The 18,349-nt window shown below is 43.7% G+C and overlaps 1 protein-coding gene across 1 annotated transcript in view; it reads right to left on the bottom strand.

The window, feature by feature from the left end:
• Positions 1-16,823, bottom strand: part of LOC126273253 (cell cycle control protein 50A-like) — a 222,229-nt gene extending 205,406 nt beyond the window's left edge. Inside the window, exons 1-2 of the mRNA XM_049976798.1 lie at positions 16,807-16,823; positions 7,680-7,920 (exon numbers count right to left, since the gene is read on the bottom strand). Coding sequence (XP_049832755.1) covers positions 7,680-7,920; positions 16,807-16,823 — 258 coding nt within the window. The remainder of the gene's footprint in view (positions 1-7,679; positions 7,921-16,806) is intronic.
• Between the last annotated feature and the right edge of the window lie 1,526 nt (positions 16,824-18,349).

Below are 18,349 nucleotides of genomic sequence, written 5' to 3'. Positions count from 1 at the left end.
CGACCACGCGTTCTCCTCGACCTAAAGATTTTTACACCCCACTCCTTCGTTCCATATCCAGCAACAATATCGAACTGCGACATCCGTCCACGCGGTGGCCCACGGTTTGGCGTCACATCCACCAGCCTTTTCTTCCCTCCAAAGTCCGGACAACATGGTACCAGGTCGCAAATGAAAAATTCGCCACAAATCATCGTCTTCACGCCATAGGACTAAAGGACTCTCCACTCTGCTCCATGTGCCACCTCATGGATGACGATGTCCATCAACTGACTTGTGCTGCCACCAGTGACGTCTGGAAACTTGCCCGACAGTTCGTTGCCTGTTACCTCCGTGTTCCGCCGGACTCGATTGACCCATGGACTTTTATCCATCCTGAGAATACTTATTTCCCCGCCACCAAAAATCATGCGATTGTATGGGTCAAGGGATGGACCATCACCTACATGTATAATGATGGCGACAAATCACGCCTTGATTTCTGGCAGTACTTACAAACCGCCCACAGCGAAGTCGAACAGCGACCGCGCTACCGCGCCTTCTTCGCAAATTACCTACACGCGATCTTTACGTCACCGCCGCTCAGTTGGATGGTACCACACGCCGACAGCACTCCCGCCCCCCCTGCTGACATCTGAGACCCCTCGCGCTGCTTTCTACATTGTAACCCATAGTGGAGTAGGCGCATGGACACACGCCTCCTTCCTTTTATGCACTACACTAGATAAACACTGGTTTTTCCCTCACTCCACTGTAAATTGCTTTACACCTCTTAGCTTCCAACAGTATTATTAGTTTTTTTTCCTACATCTTGTTCATACTAAAAAAAAAAAAACTTGCTCACCTTATACGAGTATCATGTCTTGTGTTATTTTCGCCGGAAGGATGGCATTTTTCTTGTATTTAAGTTTGTACCAATAAAGAACTTTTGTTCATTTACCCTGTTCCTGGTGAAAAAAAAGGGGGTAGCGTCTTTGATTCGTAATCATAACGTATTCGGTCCCGGGTTCGATCCCCGCCACTGCCTAATTTTGATAAATTATCAGCATTGGCCGCCGAAGACTTCCGGCATAAGAAGTCAGCCTCATTCTGCCAACGGCCTTGTCAAAGAGCGCGGAGGAGCGGATAGAGGTTCAGGGCACTCTCTTGCCCCAGGGGTGGGAAATTGTCCCTAAAGGCGGAAGAATCAGCAATGATCAACGACATGAGGATGCAGAAGGCAATGGAAACCACTGCATTAAAGACACGTAACGTGTATCCGCAGGACATGTGGCCTGTAGTTGAAGAAGTGTCATGATGATCTCTCCATTGGCAAAAAGATTCCGGAATAGTCCCCCATTCGGATCTCCGGGAAGGGACTGCCAAGGGGGAGGTTACCACGAGAAAAAAATTTAATAATCAACGAAAGGAAAATGTTCCACGAGTCGGGGCAGGGAATGTCATAAGCTTGAACGTAGTAGGGAAACTAGAAAATCTGAAAAGGGAAATGCAAAGGCTCAATCTAGATACAGTAGGGGTCAGTGAAGCGAAGTGGAAGGAAGACAAGGATTTCTGGTCAGATGAGTATCGGGTAATATCAACAGCAGCAGAAAATGGTATAACAGGTGTAGGATTCGTTATGAATAGGAAGGTAGGGCAAAGGGTGTGTTATTGTGAACAGTTCAGTGACCGGGTTGTTCTAATCAGAATCGACAGCAGAGCAACACCGACAATGATAGTTCAGGTATACATGCCGACGTCGCAATCTGAAGATGAACAGATAGAGAAAGTGTATGAGGATATTGAAAGGGTAATGCAGTAAAGGGGGACGAAAATCTAATAGTCATGGGCGACTGGAATGCCGTTGTAGGGGAAGGTGTAGAAGAAAATGTTACAGGAGAATATGGGCTTGGGACAAGGAATGAAAGATGAGAAAGACTAATTGAGTTCTGTGACAAGTTTCAGCTAGTAATAGTGAATACTCTGTTCAAGAATCACAAGAGGAGGAGGTATACTTGGAAATGGCCGGGAGATACGGGAAGATTTCAATTAGATTACATCATGGTCAGACAGAGATTCCGAAATCAGATACTGGATTGTAAGGCGTACCCAAGAGCAGATATAGACTCAGACCACAATATAGTAGTGATGAAGAGTAGGCTGAAGTTCAAGACATTAGACATGAATAATCAATACGCTAAGAAGTGGGATATGGGAGTTCTAAGGAATGACGAGATACGTTTGAAGTTCTCTGACGCTATAGATACAGCTATAAGGAATAGCGCAATAGGCAACACAGTTGAAGAGGAATGGACATCTATAAAAAGGGCCATCACAGAAGTTCGGAAGGAGAACATAGGTACAAAGAAGCTAGCTGCAAAGAAACCATGGGTAACAGAAGAAATACTTCAGTTGATTGATGAAAGGAGGAAGTACAAACATGTTCCGAGAAAATCAGGAATACAGAAATACAAGTCGCTGAGGAATGAAATAAATAGGAAGTGCAAGGAAGCTAAGACGAAATGGCTGCAGGAAAAATGTGAAGACAGCGAAAAAGATATGTTGTCGGAAGGACAGATTCAGCATACAGGAAAGTCAAAACAACCTTTGGTGACATTAAAAGCAACGGTTGTAACATTAAGAGTGCAACGGGAATTCCACTGTTAAATGCAAAGGAGAGAGCAGATAGGTGGAAAGAATACACTGAAAGCCTCTATGAGGGTGAAGATTTGTCTAATGTGATAGAAGAAGAATCAGTCGATTTAGAAGAGATAGGGGATCCAGTATTAGAATCGGAATGTAAAAGAGCTTTGGAGGACTTACGGTCAAATAAGGCAGAAGGGATAGATAACATTCCATCAGAATTTCTAAAATCATTAGGGGAAGTGGCAACAAAACGACTATTCACGTTGGTGTTTAGAATATATGAGTCTGGCGACATACCATCTAACTTTCGGAAAAGCATCATCCACGCAATTCCGAAGACGGCAAGAGCTGACAAGTGCGAGAATTATCGCACAATCAGCTTAACAGCTCATGCATCGAAGCTGCTTACAAGAATAATATACAGAAGAATGGAAAAGAAAATTGAGAATGTGCTAGGTGACGATCAGTTTGGCTTTAGAAATGTAAAGGCACGAAAGAGGCAATTCTGACGTTACTGAAGAAAAATCAAGACACGTTCATAGGATTTGTTGACCTGGAAAAAGCGCTCGACAATATAAAATGGTGCAAGCTGTTCGAGATTCTGAAAAAAGTAGGGGTCAGCTATAGGGAGAGACGGGTCATATACAATATGTACAACAACCAAGAGGGAATAATAAGAGTGGACGATCAAGAACGAAGTGCTCGTATTAAGAACGGTGTAAGGCAAGGCTGTAGCCTTTCGCCCCTACTATTCAATCTGCAAGAGGAAGCAATGGCGGAAATAAAAGAAAGGTTCAGGAGTGGAATTAAAATACAAGGTGAAAGGATATCAATGATACGATTCGCTGATGACATTGCTATCCTGAGTGAAAGTGAAGAAGAATTAAATGATCTGCTGAACGGAATGAACAGTCTAGTGAGTACACAGTATGGTTTGAGAGTAAATCGGAGAAGGACGAAGGTAATGAGAAGTAGTAGAAATGAGAACAGCGAGAAACTTAACATCAGGATTGATGGTCACGAAGTCAATGAAGTTAAGGAATTCTGCTACCTAGGCAGTAAAATAACCAATGACGGACGGAGCAAGGAGGCGATCAAAAGCAGACTCGCTATGGGCAAAAGGTCATTTTTGGCCAAGAGAAGTCTACTAATATCAAATACCGGCCTTCATTTGAGGAAGAAATTTCTGAGGATGTACGTCTGGAGTACAGCATTGTATGGTAGTGAAACATGGACTGTGGGAAAACCGGAACAGAAGAGAATCGAAGCATTTGAGATGTGGTGCTATAGACGAATGTTGAAAATTAGGTGGACTGATAAGGCAAGGAATGAGGAGGTTCTACGCAGAATCGGAGAGGCAAGGAATATGTGGAAAACACTGATAAGGAGAAGGGACAGGATGATAGGACATCTGCTAAGACATGAGGGAATGATTTCCATGGTACTAGAGGGAGCTGTAGAAGGCAAAAACTGTAGAGGAAAACGTCAAGCAAATAATTGAGGATGTAGGTTGTAAGTGCTACTCTGAGATGAAGACGTTAGCACAGGAAAGGAATTCGGGGCGGGCCGCATGAAACCAGTCAGAAGACTGATGTCCAAAAAAAGAAAGCCTGTACCTTAATCTGCGCACTGACGCCATTACAGTCTGATTCTTCCTTGTTTACGTAGTGCACTGATGTTTAAGATGCCTCCGATAATAGTGAGTCCCGCCGACTATAAAGTACGGGCTGTTATAAGATTTATTAGTGCTAAAGGCCTAGAAGTATTCGATATTCATCGTGAGGTCTGTGCAATTTACGGAGAAAACATTTAAAAAAGTGTGTGAGAGCATTTAAGGATGGCCGCACAAATGTGTATAATGAACAACGGAGTGGACGTCCTTTTGTCTTTAGTGAAAGTTAGTGAATTACCGAAAATTGTGCGCACATTGGGCACCGAAAATGATGACCAATGTGCAGAAGACCATACGTTCAGGCAGTGCATTGACTTTCCTTGAGCGGTACCACATCGACGGTGATGATTTCTTCAGCCAAATTGTTACGGGCGATGAAACATGAGTGGCCTACGCCACACCAGAATCAAAGCAACACTCCATGGAAGTTGAGCAAGGGGTTCGTTTTGCTGCAAGACAATGCCCGTCCGCATCACACCTTTTCGACAGGAAACTCTGGATCATCCTCCGTACAGCCCCGATCTTGCACCAGTGACTACCATTTGTTCCTGCACTTGAGTAAACACCTGGGCGGTCAGCGTCTTCAAGACGATGACGAAACCAAAACAGTGGTGATGCAGTGGTTAACAAGTCAGGCGGCATACTTCTATGAGGAGGGTATTCAAAAACAGGTACAATGTTATGACAAGTGCCTGAGTATTGACGGAAATTATGTAGAAAAGTAGATTAAGGTACAGGCTTTCATGTGAAAATAAAATTATTGAGAAGCTGCCTTTACCAACATTCCAGATCACTTTAATGTTAGAATAAAAATAAGTCAACAGTTAAAGAACTTTTGTTCATGGTTCTTAAATATAAAGTGTACAGCCATACAAACAGCTTTAGTCTATTAGAATCACTATACCTTTTATACATATACCTGTAGCTACAATAAACAGAAACTACTCTTGTTAATACTCCAGATTACGTTAAAATAACAACAGAAATAAGTCAACAGTTCATCTGAAGGTTAGTTATTATTTAAATTTAAATATAAATATCCTAGTCTAACAGACAACTGCATCTCACTGCAGATACAATAACTCTGTAACATTGATTCATAGATATCCATGTTAATGCCAATCAGATAAAAAAAATGTTGTAGACTGCCTGTATTATACGTAATATACAAATAGAAATAAGATATCAGATCACCTGAAGTTTGTTCTTGTAGTAGTTTATTTATTATTTATTTATTATTTTATTTTGTACTCCCATGTTATCGCCAGCCTGATTAAAATATTTGCCCTTATATCGACCTTAATACATGTAAAGAAGAACAAATTACATCTCTGTGCAAAGTAAGTCTATGTCACATCTTTCTGTCAAGATCTTTGTTACAAGAAACAGTTGTAAAGCACATGCTGGATGCTGGAAAAGTCTCGCTGTCAGAGTGTAATTAATATAATTTGTGTGGAAGTGTGTGCGGTGATACAACAACTGGACATCAAAATGGAGGCAGACAGATGGACGCTAACCGAAAAAAGCAGCCTACACTGTCGCAGTTAGTTGTTGTTGTGGTCTTCAGTCCTGAGACTGGTTTGATGCAGCTCTCCATGCTACTCTCTCCTGTGCAAGCTTCTTTATCTCCCAGTAGCTACTGCAACCTACATCCTTCTGAATCAGTTTAGTGTATTCATCTCTTGGTCTCCCTCTACGATTTTTGCCCTCCACGCTGCCCTCCAATATTAAATTGGTGATCCCTTGATGCCTCAGAACATGTCCTACCAACCGATCCCTTCTTCTAGTCAAGTTGTGCCACAAACTTCTCTTCTTCCCAATCCTATTCAATACTTCCTCATTAGTTATGTGATCTACCCATCTAATCTTCAGCATTCTTCTGCAGCACTACATTTCGAAAGCTTCTATTCTCTTCTTGTCTAAACTATTCATCGTGTTTGTTTCACTTCCTTACGTGGCTACACTCCATACACATACTTTCTGATACGACTTCCTGATACTTAAATCTATACTCGATGTTAACAAATTTATCTTCTTCAGAAACGCTTTTCTTACCATTGCCAGTCTACATTTGTTATCCTCTCTACTTCGACCATCATCCGTTATTTTGCTCCCCAAATAGGAAAACTCCTTTACTACTTTAAGTGTATCATTTCCTAAACTAATTCCCTCAGCATCACCCGATTTAGTTCGGCTACATTCCATTATCTTCGTTTTGCTTTTGTTGATGTTCATCTTATACCCTCCTTTCATAACACTAAAAAACTAAAGAAACTAAATTTAGATCCACATCGACAGATAAACTATAGTCATGGCGATAAGTTAAAGTGCGTTCCACCTTTTTGTCATAGGGCCAGCACCCAGCATTATGCTAGCAATAATGATGTAACTTCCTGAAACCACCTGAAGATGAACCTGAAAAGGTTGGAAAACCGGTTCATGGAATAAACCGTAATTATTCAAAAAAAGTGACTGGTTGCAGTTTTGTATAACTCGTTTACAATTACTGAGATGTCTTAGCACGATTTTTTTTAAATTTCGAAACGGTAGTTGCTTAAAAAACACGCCTCGTATACAAGATACGGTCAGAAAAGGAGAAGACAAGAGGATTAATGTGACGTCGTCATGGCAGTGGGAGGGTTACACGGCCGTGAGAAAAAACTTCATTTGAAAGGATAGGCTGTTGTCGCTTTATGGAAGGGAATACATGGCACTGAACCAGTTGAGTCATGGTGGGGACTGTGGGAACACCGTCTAGAATAACTTAGAACCTAACATATATCATTACAGTCTCTTTTGGTTTTAATAACCGTTGTCAAAACAGTTCTTGCTCCTAGCAAGCCAAACAAAAGACTATAAGAGACCCTTGATAAAACATATTTCGTTTGTTCCCAACAGTCACTAGTATTTCACTGCCAAAGATTAGCCCTTCGTCCAACCTCCGTTCTCCTTGATTACCTCAAAAATTATTGGCCGAGCGGAATAGTCACGCGTTCAGCATTATGCTAGCTGAAACCATCTGAAGATGAACCTAAAAAGGTTGGAAAACCGGTGCATGGAATAAACCAAGTGACTGGTTGCAGTTTTGTATAACTTATTTAGAATTATTGAGATATCTAAGCACGTCTTTTTTTTATTTCGAAAAGGTACTTATTTAAAAAAAACACGCCCTGGATACAAGATACGGCCAGAACAGGGGAAGAGAAGATGATTAATGAGACGTCGACATGCCAGTGGGAGGGTTACACGGCCGCGAGAGAAAATTTCATTTGAAAGGATAGACTGTTGTCGCTTTATGGAAGGGAATACATGGCACTGAACCAGTTAAGAAACGGTGGACAGTGTGGCAAGCAAATAATTTGCTGCCTGCTGCGTAGCTGACCGTCTCGCTGAGGAAGAGCAGCGCGACGCCGGCAGGTATGAGGATGGCGCCGGTGACGAGGAAGACGGGCAGCACGGTGGCCGGCGACAGCACGGGGCTCCAGGCGGGCAGCCGCTGCTGCTTGAACGCGCTCGACGCGTGCCGCTTCATGTCCCAGCTCTCCACCGACTCTCCAGACAGCACCCGCCGCGGCTCCGAGTCCTGCGCACACAGACCACCGTCCACGCCCCCGTCACAGGTGCTGCAAAGAGCGCTCTGGCGAAGCTCTCACAGCTCTAAGTGCCCGAGAGGCCCACACTGATCAAATGGTTCAAATGGCTCTGAGCACTATGGGACTTAACATCTGTGGTCGTCAGTCCCCTATCACTTAGAACTACTTAAACCTAACTAACCTAATGACATCACACGCATCCATGCCCGAGGCAGGATTCGAACCTGCGGCCGTAGCAGTCGCGCCGTTCCGGACTGAGCGCCTACAACCGCTAGACCACTGAGGCCGGCTAAGGCCCACACTGTCCTATGACGCTATAGGCCATTAAAATTGGTACACCAAGAAGAAATGCAGATGATAAACGGGTACTCATTGGACAAATATATTATACTAGAACTGACATGTGTTTACTATTCACGCTATTTGGGCGCATAGTTCTTAAGAAATCGGTACCCAGAACAACCAGCTCCGGCCGTAATAACGGCTTGATACGCCTGGGTATTGAGTCAAACAGAGCTTGGATAGCGTGTACAGGTACAGCTGCCCATGCAGCTTCAACAAGATAACACCGTTCATCAAGAGTAGTGACTGGCGTATTGTGACGAGCTAGTTGCTTGGCCACCATTGACCACACTTTTTCAATTGGTGAGAGAACTGGAGAATGTGCTGGCCAGGGCAGCAGTCGAACATTTTCTGTATCCAGAAAGGCCCGTAAAGGACCTGCAACAAGCGGTCGTGCGTTATCCTGCTGAAATGTAGGGTTTTGCAGGGATCGAATGAAGGGTAGAGCCGCGGGTCGTAACACATCTGAAATGTAACGTCCACCATTCAAAGTTCCGTCAATGCGAACAGGAGGTGACCGAGACGTGTAACCAATGGCACCCCATACCATCACGCCGGGTGATACGCCAGTATGGCGATGACGAATACACGCTTCCAATGTGTGTTCACTGCGATGTCGCCAAACACGGATGCGACCATCCTCATGATGAGGTTTTGCCATTCGCGCACCCAGGTTCGTCGTCGTCGAGTACACCATCGCAGGCGCTCCTGTCTGTGATGCAGCGTCGAGGGTAACCGTAGCCATGGTCTCCGACCTGATGGTCTATGCTGCTGCAAACGTCGTCGAACTGTTCGTGCAGATGGTTGTTGTCTTGCAAACATCCCCATCTGTTGACTCAGGGATCGAGACGTCGCTGTACGATCCCTTACAGCCATGCGGATAAGATGCCTGTCATCTCAACTGGTTCAAATGGCTCTGAGCAGTTTGGATCCAGCGCGGCGTTCCATATTACCTTCCTGATCCCACCGATTCCATATTCTGCTAACAGTCATTGGATCTCGACCAACGCGAGCCGCAATGTCGCGATACAAAAAACCGCAATCGCGACAGGCTACAATCCGACCTTTATCAGAGTCGGAAACGTGATGTTACACAATTTTACTTCTTACACGAGGCATTAGAACAACGTTTCACCAGGCAACGCCGGTCAAATGCTGTTTGTGTATGAGAAATCGGTTGGAAACTTTCCTCATGTCAGCACGTTATAAGTGTCCACACCGGCGCCAACCATGCGCGAATGCTCTGAAAAGCTAATCATCTGCATATCACAGCATCTTCTTCCTGTCGGTTATATTTCGCGGCTGTAGCACGTCATGTTCGTGGTGTAGCAATTTTAATGGCCAGTAGTGTACCCTGACATACACCGAAGAGCCAAAGAAACTGGTATATATATGCATATTCAAATACAGAGATATGTAAAATGGTATAATGCGCGCTGCGATCGGTAGCGCCTATATAAGACAACACGTATCTGGAGCAGTTGTTAGTTCGATTCCTGCTGCTGCAATGACAAGTTATCAAGATTTAACTGTGTTCGAACGTCGGCGCACGAGCGATGGGACACAGCATCTCCGAGGTAGCAACTAAGTGGGGATTTTCCCTTACCACAATTTCACGAATGTACCGTATATAGCAGGAATCCGGTAAAACATCAAACCTACGACATCGCTGCGGCCGGAAAAAGATCCTGCAAGAACGGGATCAACGACGACTGAAGAGAATCGTTCAACGTGACAGAAGTGCAACCCTTCCGCAAAATACTGCAGATTTCAGTGCTAGGCCATCAACAAGTGTCAGCATGCAAACCATTCAACGAAACAGCATCGATATCGGCGTTGGCAGCCGAAGGCCCACTTGTGTACCCTTCATGACTTCACGACACAAAGCTTTATGCCTCATCTGGTCCCATCAGTACCGACATTGGACAGTTGATGACTGGAAACATTTGTCTTGTCAGAAGAGTCTCGTTACAAATTGTATCGAGTGGATGGACGTGTACGGGTGTGGAGACAACCTCATGAATCCATGGACCCTGCATGTCAGCAGAGGACTGTTCAAGCTGGTGGAGGCTCTGTAATGGTGTGCGGTGTGTGTAGTTGGAGTGATATGGGCCTCCTGACATTTCTAGATACGACTCTGGCAAGTGTCTCGTTCGTAAGCATCCTGTCTGATCACCAGCAGCCATTTATGTCCATTGAGCATTCTGACGAACTTGGACAATTACAGCAAGACAATGCTACAGCCCAGACGTTCATAACTGCTACATAGTGGCTCCAGGAACACTCTTCTGAGTTTAAACACTTCCGCTGGCCACCAACTCGCCACACAAGAACATTATTGAGCATATCTGGCATGCCTTGTAATGTCCTGTCCAAAAGATATCTCCACACCTTCGTACTATTACGGATTTGTGGACAGCCATGCTGGATTCATGGTATCAATTTCCGCCAGCACTACTTGAAACATTAGTCGATTCCATGCAACGTCGTGTTGCGACAGCTCTTCGTCCTCGTGGGGGCTCTACACGATATTAGGTAGATCTATCAGTTTCTTTCGCTCTTCATTGTAGTTCCACAATGTCGTTCAGTGAACAAAATTCTGTTTTACCAAGTATCTGACCAGATTTGTGACCGTATTCGGAACTTCCTTGCAGACAGAACTCAACACCTCGCTTTTAATGAAATTAAATCCACAGATTGAAAAGAATTTTAGGGAGTCCACCAACAACATATGCACCGTTACCGTTTACAATATGTACAAGACGAATCACAACTCCACTGACAAACTTTCATAGGTGGTAGTAGGGTTCTAATCAAGAAAAAAAACTGTCGAGTAATAGTGGGCTCCAAAATGAATGCATTAAATGCTATAGGTACTTGAACATGTTCACTATTGTGAGACAAATATCTTCTCATGCAATCTGTTTGCTTTCTGGGAGGAGCTAGTATGAACCATCTTGAGAAATAATGGCCAGTAATGTTCAGTAGAAGAGACGCGTTTCACAATAGCGACGATCGACAAGTGCTCATAGCTCTTCAGGTGTGCATTTCAGAGACCATGCTGACTAATTTTTTTCCTTCTTCGGGGTCAGATCACCACTTCTGAATTAAGTCGCTGGCGTTCTGGTTCATCCTGTATATAAATAAGGTTGATAACGTCTGTCTCCAAGGACCTCGACGTCGACGAAGCGCTGTAACACGCTGTAATCACGGTGTAACAGCATGCGTTCTCAGAAATGGTAAGTTCACAAAGGTACATGTATCACATTGGAACAACCGAAATAAAATGTTCAAACGTACCTACGTTCTGTATTTTAATTTAAAAAACCTACCTGTTACCAACTGTTCGTCTAAAATTGTGAGCCATATGTTTGTGACCATTACAGCGCCATCTATCACAAAGCGAAAAAAGTGGTCATTTCTTAACGTACTACACGAATATGTAAAAAAAATAGGGGTTCCTATTTTTAAAAAAACGCAGTTGATATCCGTTGACCTGTGGCAGCCCCATCTATCGGGCCAACCATAGTGCCGTCTGGTTTTCCCCTTCAAGCTACACGAGTTTCGTTCATTGTAGTTTTTTCGTTTGATGCTTATTTCGTGAGATATTTGCCCGGTCACTATCAGGAGGAGTTATTTGGATAGCCCTCATCTTCGGTAGCCGCCATGACTGTTTTTTCTGTGAAAATGGTAAACTCAGTTGCCAGTCACGGTTCACTTTTTTTTCCAGCATCATCTCTGGTTATACTGTAAACTTTAGGAGTAGATAATACCTTTTATTCTCTTTACCATTATGAACTTAAGAACAATTTTTATTACGAATACTTTCAATGGAACTACCCAGAAAGGTATTAATGACATAATGTACCGAATTCAGAAAGTGCAGTTGACTCAAAAAGTCGCAAAGAAATAGACCCAGCGACTGTGTGCAACGCAAATTCGATTCCTACCTCCGCTGTCATGAAGGGAGAAACAGCTGTAATCAGCCATATAAAAAGGAACAGAAAACGCTGAGAGTCTTGGGTGTATTGCCTGAAATGGGTCGTAAAGAAGCGAAACAGCCTTTCAGTCTGCAATAATGAAAATAACAAATAGTATCATTTACTCGTTATGACGATATGTAATCTCTGATTTTTCTTTGTCAGTGCAAACGAACTGGGCCTGATAAATGGCTGTATCAACCTAGAGAGAAATTATAACATCAGTAAGAGGTCCATCAAGCCGAGCGCGGAATGAAGTTTCTAAGCAGCACTTCGGAATTGGCGATGTTTAAGTTACATTTAGTTCCTGACTGTTAAGTACTGGTGAGGCCTCTAGGTTATCAGAAACTTGATATGAAAATTATCAAACAATAATTGTTATAACAGACTGCTACGTTAGAAAGTACTCCACTTGTGGCTGAATATGACTCAGTCAGTGACGCTAATTTTTATTTCATTTAATCTGCTGTCGACGTGCAAAATGAGTTCTGCTCTGAAAGTACTTGTAGTATTGTCTGTCTTGTGGAAGTCCCCAAGACGATGCTGTAGTCGCTGACAAGACGAACCGGTTGGAGACACGAGCTAAACTGTTCACTGTGTGGGGTTACGTCTTGCTAGCAGTTGGCTGCTTACTACCGTAATTCGTTGCTTATTACACTCATTACGTTAATTCCGTAAATAATTTTCATAACAAATCTTATCGTCTCGTACAGAAGGGAACTGATGGTCACGACACATGTTCTATATGATTCAATTCGATAAATTTCACTCACTATCTCACATAAATGTTGTGGAGTAAATCAGGTATTCTATTGCTTGATATTAACAACCGAGGGAGTAAAAGTGCTCGGCAGTCAAGTAATGTAGCCGGCCGGGGTGGCCGAGCGGTTCTAGGCGCTACAGTCGAGAACCGCGTGACCGCTACGGTCGCAGGTTCGAATCCTGCCTCGGGTATGGATGTGTGTGATCTCCTTAGGTTAGTTAGGTTTAAGTAGTTCTAAGTTCTAGGGGACTGATGACCTCAGAAGATAAGTCCCATAGTGTTCAGAGTCATTTGAACCATTTTTGCCAAATAATGCATAGCAATCAACGGCAGATAACAGCAAATGTCGGTAGTAATGGATAAGATTGGAGAAAAATGCAGTACGTTGGTTTTTATTAAGTGGAAGGAAGAAAATTTCCAGATAGTATATCGGTCTTCATTGTTGGCCTTGACAAATGACGTCGACATTTAACAAGTCACACTGACGTGAGATCTGCTATATTGTTGGTCAAACAATTGAGTAGAATTTGAGCGCAGCCTGGTACCATAACTGACGCTTCCACATTTTGTGCAGAAAGAAGAATGACTTACCGAGTTTCCCATTCAGAAATCGTATTTGAATGATGTGTATTTCTGAAAATGTCGTTTTATGCCACGTGTAAAAAGGAGAAACGTCTGTCAGCACCCGTCAGACTTCGACAGCGGCTGGTTTCTGGCTAGCAGAGAGCAGTTATCGTTTTGCGATGCTGCTGCTCGCGCTGTTTGGGATCCTACGACTGTGATGTGAACACGGAATGGACGAGTTCAGGACATCCATACTCCACGCCATATTGGATCTCACTCGCCCTACGGATTTAGAGCCGAAGAGAACAGACATGCTGTTCACTTAGTTTTGCGGGATCATACACTATGTCCCTACCTTGAGTCAAGAAATAGGCTCGTTTGCTGCAAGAGAAAAATCGATATGAATAGTAGGACGACGTCTGGAGCACCATGGAGAGTCATGACGACCAACTCTATTAAGACCTCTATTGATGGGCCTAGAGAAAGGGCAACGTTAAGAGTGGTGAGCCCAACGACAACGATGGATGCAGAAATTTAGTACGCCGTATGGAGCAACAAGGAGCCGTGGTGGTCCAGTGTGTAGAGCGCTAGGCTCCTGCCACGTGGGAGTCCTAATATGGCTCAGCTCCATTTCGTTCTGCTATGAAACTAAGTCAAGTGCAGAAGGCGGACGGGTGATGGGCCTGGCACCCTCCCCCTCCTATCTCCGTGTCAGGCACCACATGATATACTCAGAGAAGTTCCAGTTCCTTGTACAACATCACGCTGGACGTGATCTTGAGTGGAAGTTTCGAGGAGAGCGAACGTTGCCCGACAGGTTTCCTTATCATCCTGTACCCTGAGCAGGGGTGCCTTTGGATACACAATGCCATCACCTCTGCTTCGCGTAGTCAATAATTTGGACAGCAGGCGTAACGTTTATAATGTGTTACGGTCGGTGTTTGCGCCCTACATTCAAGGTACACGTAATGTTACTTTTCAGTGAGATAACACAATACTGCTTGCTGCCCGTGTCGTCTCGACCTGCCTCAGTACAGGCGGTGCGCCAAAAGCAACATGTTCTCCAGCTCTCCAGCTAACTCATAACAAGCTTCAATTCAGTGCGGAGAGAATGGCGCACTGCCACTCATCAGCTACCGCGACTGGTCAGCTTCTGCACAGAGTTATAGCAGAGTTTGTGATGCAAGCTTAGTTCGAGTCAACAGCTAGTCGGCTTCCCAGACGTATTTTATGCCATAAGAAATCTGTGGCGCTCAACCTGTGAGGCATCTTCTGGACTTACTGTGGGAAGAATGGGACCTTTCGTTCACTGCGGCACTAGGAGTGGGAGGCTGACGAGTCCATCACCCGTCCGCCTTTTCCACGTGACTTAGTTTCATAGCAGGCCGAAGGGAGCTGGGCCATGCGGGAAGGATTGACACAAGGAAAAACCCACGCTCCCACGGGGCAGTGAAGGCGACACATGCAGTGTCGGAACCTAGCGCTCTACACACTGGACCATCACGGCCACTTCTTTCTCTCGTACGTGGACCGAAATCATCTAGAAATGTTGTTAAGAAGGTGACAGATCAAAAGTACCACATAAAAACAAAAATCCGCTAGTCTCCGCTTCGTCATACACAAGCATAGTAGAAAAAGCCTGTAATGTTGTGTAGTGCAACCACACAACCACAAAATAATGAAAGGGTTCTGTTTGTACTACTTTTCATATTATTTGTAGTTTCATACTATGTTATCTCCTGCTGAAAGTCTCACAGATGTTGTTTCCGCTGATAGTCTAGCATATGATGAATGGTTGGGAAAAGGGTGCAACGGAGCACTATTGTTTTATTCCTTTTCTAATCAACAACGTCAACCTTTTCCGTAACACGACTTGAATAATTTCTGTGAGATGTGGATGAGCGGTTTCAAATGTGCCAGTGAAGCTCGGAGAAGCTTTTACGCCATTGAAGTACCAGTAAAGGTCGGACTAATAAACTTGTCCATTTTATATCGAGAAAACAATAGGAACACACTTAACATCCTTGGGTGAATGGAGATTATGAAGGCCATTAAGCAGTTTCCCCATTAAGCAGTTTCCCGACCTCGAGGAGACACTAAACGGACAATTGGAGCTAAATCATCGTAGCATTCTAGATAACTTTGATTTTTTTTTAAAATAAAAATGTCATTTAAGATTGTCTTTACCTATACTTGACGGTTTCTTTAGTAATGGACCTATGACTCCCTATTTTTACGGCTTCACCTTACCTTTCGTTATTGCTCTTGGTTCGAATTTCCGTATACATAGAATTTATAACACAAATAAAAGGCCGGCCGCGGTGGTCTCGCGGTTCTAGGCGCGCAGTCCGGAACCGTGCGACTGCTACGGTCGCAGGTTCGAATCCTGCCTCAGGCATGGATGTGTGTGATGTCCTTAGGTTAGTTAGGTTTAAGTAGTTCTAAGTTCTAGGGGACTAATGACCACAGCAGTTGAGTCCCATAGTGCTCAGAGCCATTTGAACAAATAAAAGTAGATTTAGCCATGTCTGTACTATTTAAGCACTATGTTAGCGCTGTTCAGTGAAACGTTCAGTAACATGCTTTGTTTACTTATCATTTATTTCTTACATTATGCTCAAGTACGCTCGCCTAAAATAGTAATTTATACGTTTATATTCTGATAACGATTTCTACCAGTCCTGTTCTAAGAAGGTGCCTAATTAACAAATGACAAATTGTATTATTTTGCGCTCATGATTATTTGACACTTGTAAGTGTTGTACTGTTCTATAAGGTATAGAACCCAAAATTTTTTGTCTACGAATGTGAGCACGCCACGCGAATTTCTATAGGTCACACTGTACCAGTGCGTATGCGTACACCCGATTTCCGACACCGACACAGCTTATCGCTCAGTTCATAGCAGCCCGCCGGTATTTATGGTATGTCATATACACGAAAATTTCCACATCAATTGTCGCCGTTATAGTATTTTATCACTAAGTCAGTTCTTCCCAGATTTTCTCTAAATTTTTGGTACCATGGATGGATTTTGCCCCTATATCTGATGGTTAATCAGTTTCGTTCGGTCATCTGTCATCCGTCTGGATTCATAGTTGGTGTCTTTAATTTTTACTTTTTTACTGTGTGTTCTAACCAGTTATTGGTCTTTTATCGCATTAACTTGGAAAAGTATTTCTTGAACTTTATTCCAATTTTTAAAAGCTTTTAATAAATGTTTTTTGGATACGCTTGAGGAATCATGTAACCATACTTTCCACTTACCTGACTACCCACAACATACGTCATTTATTCGTAGACAAGGATTATTCTGCCCCATGTTGCATTTATTGATTGTAACTATAACTGGATCATAATTCTAGCGAACGCTTTTTCTTATGTAACTGATCTGATCTGATTATGTGACTCCTAGGTGACGAAACCGGTCATTAAATACACTTAGGTAACACAAGTCATGGGGTACCTCCTAATATCGTGTCACACCTCGATTTGCCCGTCTCTTGCAGCAACTCGGTGTGGCATGGATTCAACAAGTCGTTGGAAGTCTCCTGCCGAAATACTGAGCCATGCTGCCTCCAGAACCATCAGAAACCGCGAAAGTGTTGCCGGTGCAGGATTTTGTGAGCGAACTCGCCTCTCGATTATGTCCCATAAACATTCGATGGGATTCATGTCGGACCATCTGTGTGGCCAAATCATTCTCTCGAACTGTCCAGAATCGTGTTCTAACCTATCGCGAACCATTTCGGCCGATGACATGGCACACTGTCATCCATAAAAAAATCCATCGTTGTCTTGGAACATGGGCTGCAGATGGTTTCCAATAGCCGAAAATAGCCATTTCCAGACGGTGAGCGGTTCAATCTGAACAGAAGACCCAGTAAATTCCACTTAAACACAGCCCACGTCAGGACCACTTTGCACAGTGCCTTGTCGATAACTTGGGTCCATGGTTTCTTGGGGTCTGTGCCAGACTCGAACGCTACAGTCAGCTCCTATCTGCTGTAAGCACAACTCATCCAACTAGCCCACGGAGTTCCAGTTGTCTAGGATCCTACCGATACGGTCACGAGCCCAGGAGAGGCACTGAACGTGATGTCGTGCTGTTAGCAAAACCACCCACGTCGGTCGTCTACTGCCACAGCCCATTACCGCCAAATTTCGTAACTCTGTCCTATCGGATACGTTTGTCACACGTCTTTCATTGATTTCAGCGTAATTTTACGCAGTGTTACTTTTTGTTATCAGAGATTACTCTACGCAGGCGCCGCTGCTCTCGATCGTCTGCCACTGCGTTGTCCGTGGTGAGAGGTAACACCTGAAATTTCGTATTCCGGCGTATTCTTAAGGCTGTGGATGTCGGAGTATTGATTTCACTAACAATTTCCGAAGTGCAATGTCCCATGCGTCTAGCTCCAACCGTCATTTGGCGTTCGCCGTCTGTTGATTCCCGTAGTGCGGCTATAATTACGTCGGAAATCTTTCCACATGAATCACCTGAGTACAGCTGACACTTCCGCCAATGCTCTATCCTTTCATACCTTGTGTACGAGATACTACCGCCATCTATAAATGTATATAATGCTCTCCTATGAGTATCTTCATGTCAGTGTAAATTATTCACAAGAGCTGCTAAGCGGTTACTATTCAAGATGAAAATATACACTGACGAGGCAAAGAATTATTACTCCCAGCTTAGTACCTTGTTAGTTCGTTTTTAGAACGAAAATATCACGCATCAGGTATCCAACAGTTTGTTGGTGACTTTGTGCAGGTATGTGCATGAGATATCAACGTACAAGTCATG

The sequence above is a fragment of the Schistocerca gregaria genome, chromosome 5 (assembly GCF_023897955.1).
Source record: "Schistocerca gregaria isolate iqSchGreg1 chromosome 5, iqSchGreg1.2, whole genome shotgun sequence".
NCBI lineage: Eukaryota > Metazoa > Arthropoda > Insecta > Orthoptera > Acrididae > Schistocerca > Schistocerca gregaria.
The sequence above is the reverse complement of the archived record's forward strand: the minus strand, read 5'-3'. Positions and strand labels throughout refer to the sequence as shown.